The 14,091-nt window shown below is 42.2% G+C and overlaps 1 protein-coding gene across 3 annotated transcripts in view; it reads left to right on the top strand.

Annotated features, from left to right (window-relative positions):
- The window catches only part of LOC146182044 (glycogen debranching enzyme), a 44,406-nt gene extending 31,295 nt beyond the window's left edge, over positions 1 to 13,111 (top strand). For 2 of the 3 annotated variants that reach the window (XM_084577046.1, XM_084577045.1), the window contains exons 17-22: positions 476 to 611; positions 1,929 to 2,041; positions 2,894 to 3,111; positions 5,514 to 5,611; positions 8,006 to 8,093; positions 8,243 to 13,111. In XM_084577046.1, the coding sequence (XP_084433172.1) occupies positions 476 to 611; positions 1,929 to 2,041; positions 2,894 to 3,111; positions 5,514 to 5,611; positions 8,006 to 8,093; positions 8,243 to 8,515 (926 nt within the window). In that variant the 3' untranslated portion in view covers positions 8,516 to 13,111. The remainder of the gene's footprint in view (positions 1 to 475; positions 612 to 1,928; positions 2,042 to 2,893; positions 3,112 to 5,513; positions 5,612 to 8,005; positions 8,094 to 8,242) is intronic. The other variant, XM_084577047.1, reaches the window with a different exon arrangement.
- Positions 13,112 to 14,091: the final 980 nt, after the last annotated feature.

Below are 14,091 nucleotides of genomic sequence, written 5' to 3'. Positions count from 1 at the left end.
CTTTGCAAAAGCACAAGAAGTTTGTTGTGGCATTTTGGCAGCAGTGGTGGCTGAGTTTTATACCTAAGAACGCAGGAAGAAGATGGCAACGCCCAGCGCAAGAGACAGGCTTGCGCTGGACATAATGAGCGCTTGTCGCGTCCTCCGTCTTTTTGCACTGCTCTCTTCAGCACAGCCAAGTGAGCGAGCTCACTGCACCGAAGGTGTTGCTTTCATCGCTTTTATTTTTCTCTCTCTCTGAGTTTTTTGAGCAAATATGCGGTGATCAGCTAGGCCAGTATTAAGTTTTTGAACTGTACTAGTACTCCATTAGCAAGTTGTTAGTGCTTTAATATCTTTAGAGAGCCCACTTATAGTGTATTGTCGGAAACACTACCTATGTACTGTGTGTATCGAAGGTGGCACAGATGTTATTATTATTTTTTTTTGTGTGTGTTAATGCTCTGCACTTAATTCTTCTGGTTTTTACTTGCAGGCTTCAATGTCCGAGCTGGGATAGACCTCAAGAACGGTTTTGTGTACGGCGGAAACCCATGGAACTGTGGCACGTGGATGGACAAGATGGGAAGCTCGGAAAAGGCTGGCAACAAGGGACATCCTGCCACGCCCAGGTGGATTATTTAGAGGACAGTTTCCCTTTCAGTGCCATAGTTTTCCTAAGTATGACCTCCACATCACTTCACTCTTCGTCTTCAACCTCACATATTTGCATTTTTAGAGCAGCTGGATGACAGTTATAGTGTACTTGAACATGATCAGCACAGACTGTCGCCTTGGCATCTAAAGCATTTCATAAAGGCTGCTGCGAACTTTCTTTTGCAGCTATATGGGCATACTTAGTCACACCAGACGCGTGTGAGAGATTCTGAACATGCATTAGAGAGAGATATACCAGATTGATCCGTGACCTGCTGCCGTGTTCCGCTTCTTTGTGCCAGCAGTGCGGGTGCACTAATCGATCCTGAAGTGGCAGGTGTGCGAGCAGCTTGCCAGTACAGTGAAGCTTCACTTTAACGAAGTTCAAGGGACCTTAGAAAAAAGTTTGTTAAAATGAAAGTTCATTGAACTGAAATAATTGTGTGGAAGATTGTTTCCATTAGCTCCAAGAAATGTAGTTTGTTCAAATCTTATCTGAGCCTATTTATTTGTCACTGCACTCATTTGCAAGTGAAAAGTGCGTAACCTTTTGCAGCACTTTTGAAAGGACTGCAGTGGTCTTGGTTTCAGTCACTGTGTGCAAGCTCCCGAGAACCTTGCCCATCACAACGGCCTGCTGAGGAGAAAAGGCTTTCATTTTCTCCAAACAGATCACGGTTAATCAAAATGCATGTGTTTGCAATTCTTGGAGCTAAAAGGCCTAGAAGGGCTGAAGATCTGGCTTTGACTGGCTACGACTGTACAGCTAATTAAGCGTGCAAAGACAGCTATGGATTCGGCTGGTTACTAGCTAGTTTAGACGGACAATTCACTTTAAAGCTAAATAACAACCACTTTTCTTCACATGATAATGAAGAGTGGTTCTCAACATAAAAATATGCAACGAAGCGTGTGGGTTGTGCTTTTTTAAGTGCTCAGTATGACGTTGAAGACACAGGATGGCGCCGTTCATGGAACTGAAATGAGCAATAACTGAAGTTCATTAAAATGAAGGGAGTTTGCATAGTGTTCAATGGAGCTTCGGTGGGGAGATTTAATAAAGTTTGTACAACTGAATACTTCGTTCAAGGGACGTTTGTTCAAGTGGTATTCTACTGTAACTGCTGCCATCTGGTGCCCTCTGGGCAGTCTGAGCAGGTGCAGTGGTGTTCCACGAAGTAGTAGATAACAGCAGCCAATCACGGATTGCACTGTGCTACAGCTCTCGCTTGTAACTAGCACAAGGTGGAAGAGTCGGGGTTCATTCGTTTACCGAACGCATATTGTTGCAGAGACGGATCTGCAGTGGAACTGGTGGGGCTCTGCAAATCTGCCTTGCGCTGGCTGGACCAGATGTACAAGGACGGCTACTACCCATATAACGCGGTTGAGAGGACAGAGCATGGTACGGAGGTTCACTGGGCGAATTTCATGCTGCCGATGGATTTGTAGTACTCTTATCCTTGTTGGCAGGTGGTGCGTGGGTCTTTTTTACGATTTTTTTTCCTTCACCTTTAGCTGTTTCACTGAATGCATGACACATTCAGGTGACGATGTCGCCCTTTGCAGCATCAGCTATTTTGACCAAACACACTTCCGAGAGATCTTTTGGTCATTATTCACATGAAATGACTTTATAGCAGAGCAAGGTCACGTGATTGAATGGTTATCTTCTCTTTTCTTTTATTGCTAATTGTCTTTAAGCATATGTTTTAATATAAACTAGTTTAACGTTTGAATTAACTTTTTAAAGCTATTATGTTCCCAATAATGGGTGTCAATTTAAAGGTAATACCCGTTATTGTAGGTCTTGCTTCTTGAATTGCTGCACTCACTACAGAAAGACTGCTGCTGCAAGAAATTTGTGTTGGAAATTCGGTGTTGTGCCAGCTTTCTGTGTAGACATAATTTTATGGTTAGATGTCATATCAGACATGAATAAACTATTGTGCTGCACCCTTTGGCACTCCTTCTATATTGCTGTTCGTACCTGTCACGATTTTCATTTGAGAAGCACTCTTGATATGGGACATTGTTGAAATGTTTCTAAGTTGCCCTCATAAGAGCCAGTGCATGTGGAGCTACCCTGCCTCTGCTATAGAATGCAGAGCTTATATTCATGCATCTAGTTATTTCTTTACACGGAATACGTTTTAGATGCTGATAAGGAGAAAGTGATCAAAACTGCGTTCCGCTCATGGAGCCTATGTTGAAGCTAGCATTGCTGACATAGATGTTCGGTTTCTCTTCTTCTCAGGTGTTACGACCGTGATGACCTTTGACCAATGGGGGTCACTGATCAAGAAGAACTTTGAGCCAAGCTTTTGGGTGCCTCCTGCAAACCACCCAGTGAGCCACGATGACTTGCATCCTGAGCTGATCAACCGACGCCTGATCTACAAGGATACGTACGGGGCTATCTGGCCCTGGGCCGACTACCAGCTGAGGCCAAACTTCCTGGTTACCATGGTGGTGGTGAGTTTTTTTGCTGTCCTGGAAATGAATAAAAGAAAGTACAAAATTCCCATAAAGAAAGGTGCTAGGCAAGGAGACACAATCTCCCCAGTACTATTCACAGCTTGCTTAGAGAAAGTATTCAGAGACTTGGAATGGGAGCAGTTAGGGATAAGGGTAGATGGAGAATACCTCAGTAATCTGCGATTTGCTGATGACATTGCCTACAGCAGTTGCATCTTACCTGTACTCACCTATGAGACTGAAACAAGGCTAACCAAGAGGGTTCTATTTAAGTTGAGGACAACGCAGAGGGCTATGGAACGAAAAATGGTAGGGGTAACATTAAGAGATAAGAAGCGTACAGAGTGGGTCAGAGAAATAACTCAGTTGCTGACATTCTAGTGGAAATTAAGAAGAAGAAATGGGCATGGGCAGAACATGTAGTGCGAAGAGAGGATAACTGATGGTCGCTTAGGGTAACAAACTGGATTCCAAGGGAAGGAAAGCGTAGCAGGGGGCAGCAGAAAGTTAGGTGGGCGGATGAGGTTAAGAAGTTCGCAGGGGTCAAGTGGACGCTGCTAGCACAGAACCGGGTTAATTGGAGAAATATGGGAGAGGCCTTCGCCCTGCAGTGGGTATAGTCAGACTGATGATGATGATGGAAATGGATACAGAGTGTGGTGTGGACACAAAGTCCTTTCTTCAGTGTTTGCTTGCTTGCAAATCTTCAGGAGGTCCGAGAGTACTGGTGCTCTTCCACTCGTGATTTCGTTCTTGAAGCCGTCTGGCTTTACCATTGTAGTGAAGTCAAATGACAGAGTAGCGATTATACTGTAGCTTTTTTCATATTTCACATGACCTAGACGTAACTTTGATGTCATAGCCATTGTTTTTCTGTTGGTAGCGAAAATGAAACAAGTGAGGAAAGAAATTGGATTGTAAATTGTTTAGTGATTGTAGACAAATAGCATGTGGTGATCTGTGTATAATAATTGCTTAGCATCATTACAAAGCATAAAACGTGCAACCAAATATTAGGTGTCTATTCTTTTTTAAGAAGGAATAATGCAGTAATACCTTGTTTACAATTACTACTTGATAATGATTGCTCATGAGCACATAGTGTTAAAATTTTTTTTTTGCAATGGGAAGCTCAATTTTGTTTTTGAAAATTACAATTATTTATTGTGAAGAGTTAACTGCAATTTTGTATACTGAAATTAATCAGCTTTAAAATTTTTACTAATAAACATTTAAATAAACTGCTTTGAACGTTACATTCTTCACTCTTCTGGGTATCAAACCACAACTTATTTCAGAATTTAGACCTCAAAAAATGGAAGTTTGATAAATAATTATTTTGCGAAATAATTGGGCTACAGAAAAAAAATAGCGTGTTTGAAATCTTTGATATAGCGAATTTGAGTAAGGCTTTATATTTTTATGCTGAAAAATAACAAAAATAGCACTAGGACCCCCCCCCCCCCCCCCCCCCCCCTAATACTCTTATAGAAAATGGAGCTTACTGAATGCTGCAATGAAGTATCTTAAAGGGTACCTCCTTATTGGAAGAGTAATGTCAGCGGTCCATTAATGGTAAGGCAAAGCACACACTCAGAATGCAACAAGATAGCCTGTAGAATGGACAGAAAAGCAGCAACCTGGGCAGCAACGCTAACGGGACCATCTCGTCCATGCTTCCTTGCGACGCTTGAAGACAAAGAGCGCCTCGTCAAATGCAGCATTCACGATTACACATTTCATGCTTAGCCCTTGTGTACTGGTTTCGCTGGACTACAAGCCACAGGATGGGCTTCAGTCATGCAAATGCTGTCGCGAACTGCAAAAGCGAAGCCACGCTGTTAGGCATCCCAGCACATGAACTTCGTTGTGTACAGTGCAGTTGTACGGGCTGGCTTTGAGCCTGACACTTTTTTCGTATGTGCCTTTCTTGCCCACCTTGGCTTAAGGTGCATATTTTTTTGGTTCTGGTGAAAATCAAACCGTTTGCCATTAAACAACCACAGCAGTGCACACGTGCCGCAACTTTGCCTTGTTAAGCTGTCCCCCATGAGCTGGGTCGCTTCTGTGCACGTGCATATGGTTATTGAAAATGAGATGAGCATTGCTAGTAGGGCTGTAACTCCTGGCGGTCAGTGCGCTACCATGCGGGATCTTGCGTTGTGCTGGCAATAGTTTTTAAGGGGTTTTTGAAAATATTGCAGTGTTTCACTGATGCTTTAAGCTACTGGAACTTCGAAGTTTCTGAATGTGTAGGAAGTTTGTAAAGTGCGCTTTATTTGTAATAGTGGATTGAGACAAAAAGCACATGCTGTTTGAAAAATATTAGAAATATAGAATATTCATACGCCCTTAGTTTCTTACAGTGACTGTATGTCTTGATTTGCATGTCATTCTAGGCACCTGAGCTCTTTACTGTTCAGAACGCCTGGGATGCTCTAAACGTCGTCAAGGACGTCCTTGTGGGTCCTTTTGGAATGAGAACACTTGATCCAAGGTAAATACTGGAGTGAATTTTATGGTCTTCTTACAATTCAAAAAAGTTGAGAACTGTTGTAGTGCGGCGCAGATGATTGCAATAAATGGTATTAGTGTTGAATAGAGACCCACTGCTTTGCTGGCTTTCTGACTCCTCTTGAAGAAACAGAGATAACAGTTTATTCATGATTGAAGACATTTAGTCGAATGTATTGCCCATATGCCTAGAGCTTGACCTGATTGAGCAATTGAATGTAAGCTGTAAACGTCCAAACGCAGCATGTTTGGCTATGAGGGAAGCTCAAGATTCATTTAGACGACTTGGGATTTTTTAATGTGCTCTGACAACACACAGCAGAGTGTTTCACAGCCATTAGAATAGGGCCCCCATGGCCGGGATTGAACCTGGGTCCTCCCGCTCCGTAGCCGAGTGCTCTAATTACTGAGCCACTGCAGCAGGTTTATTGAGTAATTAATGCTTGAGATTCACCGCTTTACCTGTTTTTTTAACCCCCTGAGGGCAAAATAATTTTCAGTGGAAAGCTACTTCTGATCACAAAGCTTTTCAAAAACTGCAGTTTTGGCACAGTTTCAAAAAGTAGTTTTATGATATATGGGCAACTAAGGTTATCATGCACCCCAAAATAGTTTTGTTATAGTTAATTCGTAATCAGACTACAGCCGCATCCGTTGTAAGTCATATTTATCACAGTGCACATAGCTGCTGAAACTCGCGTTATAGCTTGCGACCACGCATGTTCACATTGGGCTGTTCGGTAAGATATGCTCTTTACAACTAGCCAGTCGCTGCTCTGAGCAAACTGGGTCTCGCATTTCTCAACATGGCGCCAGTTAGCAAGCAGCTGATAGTGTAGGTCGGGGCTCTTCAAGTTCAAAATAACCTTAGCATCATATGTGCGCTCAACCTACACAGACGGAGGAATAATAGAAGAGTTTGGGTTAGTCAAATCTTCTTCAATAGCGCATGCCTGTCCGCATGGTCCAACAGTGGTATTGCACACCAGCTTCTGTCCCGCGCTAATGTCGCCAAACCTCAACCCTCGGTCAAAAGAGTGCGGCAGCACTGTTTTCTTTTTTTTCTACAACCCCCACTCGCACGTAGTTCCTGCGTGCAGTCCGCCTGCATCCCTGCTTGCGATATCCAGTTTACCAGTGCTCTGGAGCGATCTTGGAGACGGTTAGGGGTGGTGACTCAAAAGATTGTACTACTGACTCCAAACAGTGAGCTGGGGCGCTCGTGACAGACACGGAAACGTCTGCGGAACCTCGTCCCCCATCAGAAGGCACTGTTTTCTTTTTCTCTTTTACCGGGAGCTTCTTTCAAACTTTGATGGGTCCGCGCCAGCTCCGTTTTGCTGCCCGACCGCAACGTCACCCCGCATCGGCCTTTCGCTGCAGGCCAACTGTTCCCTCACTTGTCAACGGAGCCGATGGGCTGCGAGAATGCACTAGGAAGAAGCGAGCGTCCCCCCGCCTCTATAACCTCACTTTTTTAAACTAGAGGAAGCATTTTCTTGTTGAGAGCTTGTTCGCACAATAAAAAAGGGGTTGGAAACCCACTTACTGCTTTGACTCAGTGCACTGGCAATTTGCAGCCAGGCATCGTTTTGCACTTCTCTCTGAACAATTTCAGCTACTGGTAGTAGAGAACCGGCCTCTGCCGAACTTTTTTTATGAGAGGCTCCACAGCGAAAAAGATTCCGCACTGCACATGAACAAGCTACGGGTAGACCACAATCACTGACACAACACCAATAACACCAGCGAGCCAAGGCACTGCAGCAGCGTAGGAGTGTTGGATGATGTCGCCTACTTGCTGGTTTGCGCGTGAAATCTGGGAGGACTGGAAACCTCATGACCGGAAAGGTAAAATCAAAAAGGCTGTGTATTAGTCGCGCAGTAACAGACGTATCTGTGCTAGTAGTAAACGTTGCGGGTCCTCTGACATTTACGCCCATGCTGGCTGCGGATGTTGCGCATCTTACGCTCAATTCGACAGCGGTCTGAACAGATACATTACATTTTTTGCACTTACGATCCTTACAAACGATACATATGTTGCGCACATAGTCTGAACGCAACTTTCTGTAGTAAGTGGTCCTGTTTTTAATTCTCCAGGAACGAGGGGTGCACCTGTAATAAAAGCACTAAGGACGCTCATGCTGTGTCATACTTCTTCCTGTACTTTTCATACTGTTCCTTCGCACTGCTGCCATCATGAAGCCGATTAAACTCGCTCAACTTTCTACCGTAATTACGGCTGAGGGGTTTTTGTCGATCAGCACACACAGATGTGACAAGGCTGTTGAGAATGATTTCATGCGGGCTGCATAACTTTGAGTTATAGAGAGGGTGAGGAATATGTCAGGTCATTTGTCTTCTTCCCTTCCAGTGACATGAACTACAATGGCTACTACTACAATAGCAATGACTCTCACGACTACAAGTGTGCTCATGGTTTCAACTACCACCAGGGTCCGGTAAGTAGAGCTTAACAGCTTCCTGTTCCCTGCTATACCTTTTCTGCACTACAACATTTGCTATTTGCTGTCCAGTGTGCAATGCCAGCACCTACATTTTCACAAAAGAAATGGGCGTGCACACTTGACATGTCACTTGTTTCCCCCAGGAATGGCTCTGGCCAATGGGCTTCTATCTCAGGGCCAGGCTCTACTTTGCCCAGAAAGTGCCTGATGCCAAGAAGGCACTGACCGCTGCTATCACTGAGGTGAAGGAGATCCTCTCCAATAACTACCAGCTCATCCAGTCGTCACCGTGGCGAGGACTGCCTGAACTCACCAACCGCAATGGCGACGTGTGCCCGGACTCCTGTCCGATTCAGGCGTGGAGTCATTCCTGCCTTCTTGAAGCTGTCTATGACCTGCAGAAGCTCCCCGCGTGATATAGCACTCCCAGTGGACTTATTTAGAACAGGTATCTAATCTTTAGTGGGTAGGGAGGGTGCTGGCATGGCCTTTAAATCTGAATATGGACGAAAAATTTCTTGTGAATGAAATTCAAGCACAAGCTCACCTGATGTTTCAATCTTTTTTTTTTTTTTTTCCCCTCGCTGTTTCTGCTCCTAGGCACAATTTAGTTAGCTGTTCAGTAGAACTCCTCTATGTTACTTGAACCAGCAAAAGTCTTTACTATATCATTTGATGGTGATAGCATCACAGCGAGGCCACTGTCTGGCAAATATTACAGTTAAACCTGGTTATAGCACCGTAGCCCCAGGAAACAGATTCGGCCTCGCGTCGCCGGCATGCACCGCTGTTCTTGCTTCCGATGCATGGGAGGCCGCGAGCAACCACTTGGCTGTGATGAATGCACACTGCTTGCCCCATGTCTTTTTTTTTTTTTTTTCTGTTATTTTTTGCTGCTTTTAATCGTGAACTATTGTAGTGCCATGTTCCAAAAGCGAAAGAAACGGAGGCTGCTGCATTTGCCACATAGGTGCGCCATCGGCACTGAAACAAGGCACTTTGTATCAACTGCAGTCACACATTGCTATCGTAGACGTTCCTGGAACTTGCAGCGTTCTGTCAAATTTTCAGTACTTCAGCACTAGGTAAGGGATAGGTGCCACAATATGTTCGTTGCATGGAATTTTCAAACACATGCACATCAATAGGGTTGGGGAATCGAAAAACTTCGTAACATCGAGGAATTTGCTACAGGAAGGTTCATTACATAGAGGTTTAACTGTAATTTGCTGCTTACTAAGGATATACTATCGTTTCGCACACAAAACGCTAAAAAAATACTTGCTGAGGTAGAGCTTCAAGGTTTAATTGAAGCCACAGCTTAGTTACTTTAGTTATTATGTTATTTGCTTGGGCTATTCAGGGTGTTCATGTGACACAAAGCCATAGCTGTAGTGGATAATAATCTTAAGCAGATGTGAAGGTTCAAAGATTATTGAATGATAAGCACTTATTGTGTAATCGTCTTCTTGACTTCAGCACAATATAACAAAAGTGCACTCTAATACTAAGGCTCATTACAGTAACCGCCAGCCAGTGACGTAATAAATGACAGTGATAGAATAACATGTAGTGGGAAGCAAATAAAAGCGATCGATTAAAGCTATGTTGTTGCAGTCAGTATGGTTTAGAGAGACTCGGGCAATCTGATTGCTATCTGGTTCACAAAAAAGTTTGAAAACCCTTTGCTTTACTTAATTACTAATAATTGTCTCTAGCTTCTTAAACAAGCAGAGATATCAAAATTTTGGATGCATGTTTTCTTTTTTTTTTGGAATGGTGCACAAGACAATGGCGTACATGAGTCACTGCATGGAATCCACCTACTCCAGCTAAATAATCTGCATCTGAATTTTTTTTTTTCGTGCAGTTCCGATTTTGCCATCCACAGTCATGATATGACCCCGACATCAGAGACGAGCTGATGTCACGTGAATTGTGAAAAATATTGCAATATAATCACTGCTTATTCATTTTTTGTGATTCAAGCTCATTGGCAAGCTTGTGTAAGAGTTGGTGTGAATTAAAATAAATAGTGCAGTGACTGTAGTGCACATTTTATGCGTCCTCGCATGACATCAGCTAGTCTGTGACATTGCAGCCGTTGCTCAGCGGTTAAATGTAAAACTGCATGAAAAAAAGAAATCAATTCTAAATTATCTTCTTTTCTCGCAATCCATACCATTCAAAAGATGGAACACGCAACTAAAATTTGATGTCTACTTTTTTAAAGCTTGCGTCAGGGGCGTCAGCTAAATTTGTGACAAAGATATGAGAAATTAATTTTGCTGTTATAACTCAGTATCTCTGATGGAACCAAACCTACTTAATAAGAACCTAATACCTAATAATACCTTACCTAATAAGAACCTGCCGCCTAGAGCAGCCTTGTCATGACAAGGTTCTGGACTTTATAGGCTAGTGTTATTTCTCTTATCAGAGGAATATATATTATAAAAGCATATGTTAACACACATTAAGAGATATAAAGCTTGTAGAGTTGGTCAGAGAAATAATTTGAGTTCATGACATCCTAGTAGAAATCAAGGATAGAATAACTGATGGTCGTGAAGGGGCACCGAATTGGATTTGAAGGAAAGGAAAGCATAGCAGTTGGTGGTGGAAAGTTAGGTTCGTAAGGGTCAGGTGGATACAGCTAGTACAAGACTGGGGCTAATTGAAGGTATACGGAAGAGGCCTTTTCAATGCAGTAGGTATAGTCTGGCTGATGATGTTAATGCACATTTTTTCTGGCTTTGTTGTTGTACCATGCCACTATGGCATTATTGTGGTAATGCAAGTACTATCAGCAATAGCTTTTATTACAGGAGAGTCAGTACCATGTCGAGGCGAAAAGCTTTTTTTGGTTGTTTCTACTTAATAAATCAGAATTTCTTTTCCTGTGTAGTTGCATGAATTTTGCGCTCAGTTGAGGTCATCACACTAGTGTTGAGATAGCATGTTGACAAGGCATTGTGCCATATAAAAAGAAAATTTTTTTTTATTCTCTTAAATGCTTTTTTCCCTGCTTCAATATTCATGTTTGTGGCAACTGGTGTTTTGTTTCTTCGGTCTGTTATTTTTTCAGGCCATGCTGCTTGTGAAGATTCTTCTCGGCATTAAGTCAGAATGTTGCCATTAGCAGAAAACTAGAGCCCATAGGCCCAAGAGTAATTGTATTGTGCTGCTAGCGTAGAAAAGTGATACAAGGTGGTCGTGATAGCAAATGGAGACTAGTGCCGAGAATTAGTAAGAAACTGCCAGAACGTGCTCAGCCTGTGTTCTGTGCGCTTAGCGGTTTGTCCTGAACATTTATTCCTGTGATCTTTAGGTTTTCTTGTGTTTTGTTTTGCTGTGCATTAGTTGATGTCATGTTGTAGCTTTTGTGCTAAGGACCCCTTAATAGTGACGGGTTACGTGCATGTAAAAAGAGTGTGAAGGGATCTGCTGTTGATGAAATGCACGCACAAGCTTTTCTTGAGCTTTTTTTTTTTTTTTTTTGCATCGCGATTGTGCCATATTTTTATTCCTTGATTCTTTTTATTTAAAATCAAGAGAGATCCCATCCTACCTCATTCATGTTTTTGGCCTGCAGAAAAAAAAAAGAAAACCTGAATCTTTTGATTCCCATGTATAAATGACTTCTAAGCTGGAGCAGGTTCTGTACTGCACTGATTTTGTGTTCTGAGCATGCATTGCCGTTTGTGTTGAATTTCTCTAGAATTATTCGATAGTTTTTAAAATTATTCCACAGAAGAGCTAAAAGGGTGCTGACAAGGACTGGCTAGTTCTGTCTGATTTGATTAGATATTAATGTTTGAAACTATATCTGGCCATATTTTCCTCAGGGGTGATGTCCTCATTTAAAGTCAGATGTGTTTTATGTTTATCTATCAATTTAATGCGAATCACACAAGAAAGTTGGGGGCTTCCTCAACAAATATTAGTGCCAGTGTACCTAGTTCATTCAAGTACCAGTTGTCGTGGGCAGGATGACAATCATTTTGCTCCAATAGAAATGGGCCTTGATGTGATCCTGTGCATGAAGCTTGCAAATCAAGTTAAATCTAGTGCTAGAATTCTTAATTTTGTTGTATGTGACCGAAAACATTGTGCAATCCTTGAAATATGAGAACAATGTCAACATTTTCCAGGCTAGCTGCCTGCAATGAGCTACATGAAGCTAGCTTTGTGACAGTTGTAAAAGACTGGTTTTAATATCTCTAAACATGAAATTAGGCCTTTGACTAGTCTAGTGCTATCAGTCTTTCATACAAACTAGATGAGGGTATTGAATGGTGTTTAGTATTTAAATTATATTCACTGCTATTAGCATTTGCTTGATGGCTGCTGCAGTCGATGTGTTTGGCGTTTTGCAGTGATGTTTGCCTGTGAGCTGCTGAATGACTGAATGTACAATCCACTGTCTAAAATTGATATGATTGTGAGACATAAGACTATTGCTGAAGGAAGATTTTTTTTTTTTTTTTTTTTTCATTTTATTTTACACTTAGCCATGATGGAAGAGGTTTCTTTTTTTTTTTTTTTTTCTGAGCTATTTAACTTTACAAATGCCGTGCCATTTTAAATATTGTACATTCACACTTTTATCTCTTCAGTTCCTGAGAATGGTCAGTGTTGACTGTGCTTACTTGGTAGAGAAGTTTGGTTGCCACTGATTGTTGTGTAAATTTGCAATCACCCCTAGGCTTTAAGTCAGTTTACGTATTATATCACTTTCTGAACGCTCCTAAATATGCTTTAGTGTATGGTCACGAGTGTTTCGTTTTGCTGTGATGACTGAAATGCCATATTGTTTCAGGCATTTTACTGCCATTGCTTGGATGGAATGTGCTCTTGTCGGAGAGCTGCTTCAACTGCTTCAAGTTTTGTCTTGCTACTCCGAATACTTAACTTTTTGAGATGCAAGTATACTCAAGGAGATTGTGCAGAAACTGCTTGAAGTGCTTCCTTGTATAAGTAATGTTGCTAATTAAATTCCTTAGATAATAGTGTTGATGACTGCATCCATGTGACTATCTTTACTGTAGTTCGAAGGCATCATGAAGGAATGACAGGCATAGGACGACACTATATGTCATACAGATAATTGTTAAATAATGTGCCACTCCTGATTCAACCCCATATAATGAGCAAGCTGTATGCATGTAAGACATCTAAACACAGCTTGTGCCTTATAAGGGGGGGTCAAACCGGCATTGGCATACTGCTTAGCCATTAATTGCTGCATGCAGTCATGTCTCACATGCTTACAAATTATACAACACATTTAAACCCCTGGGCTGTGAGAAAAACAAGATACAGAATAGTACTAATGATGTCATAAAAAGATCGCAAATGTGATACATATCCATACGGCAGTCTTATTGATGTATAAGAAAATTAGTATTGCAAATTTCTTCAGGCAGTTTTGCATGGCAATTTATCAATGGAAAACTCTCGAAAGCTCAACAGCTTTTCATACTTTATTTTCCCTGCTAAAATGGGCTGTGTGAAACTGTATAGCCATACTACTGAAAACACAACACAAAAGAGGCCTATTAGTGAAAGATAGAAACATGCTTGTATGTAGATGCGCAGTTATCTGTTTGCCAACACTTGAAGAAAATGGGAAAACATCTGTCCTGCTGTAATACAAGGGTTTTTAAGGGACACAGAACAATGCCATCCATTCTTCTTTCCCGTAGTAATTGATTCTATTGTCACATAGACAAAAAAAAAACGTGTGAAGGCCGCAGAGCCGGCAACACGGAGGTGTTAGCATAGTCCAGGGATGTCCAATCCAAGCGCGAGACTGAGACTTTATCGTCTTCTGCTCTTCTTCATTGTCCTCTTCACACTGGGATCATTAGCTTCCACGGTGAGGAAGCGTCAACCTGATGCTCGAGGAAATTCACGGACTCACAGGGAGGGAGGGCATCCTTGCACGATACGGTTTGAGGCGAACGACAAGGACCATCTCCGGGTGTGC

Source organism: Amblyomma maculatum, chromosome 8 (genome assembly GCF_055883805.1).
Source record: "Amblyomma maculatum isolate TAMU_Amacu chromosome 8, ASM5588380v1, whole genome shotgun sequence".
Lineage (NCBI taxonomy): Eukaryota > Metazoa > Arthropoda > Arachnida > Ixodida > Ixodidae > Amblyomma > Amblyomma maculatum.
The sequence above is the reverse complement of the archived record's forward strand: the minus strand, read 5'-3'. Positions and strand labels throughout refer to the sequence as shown.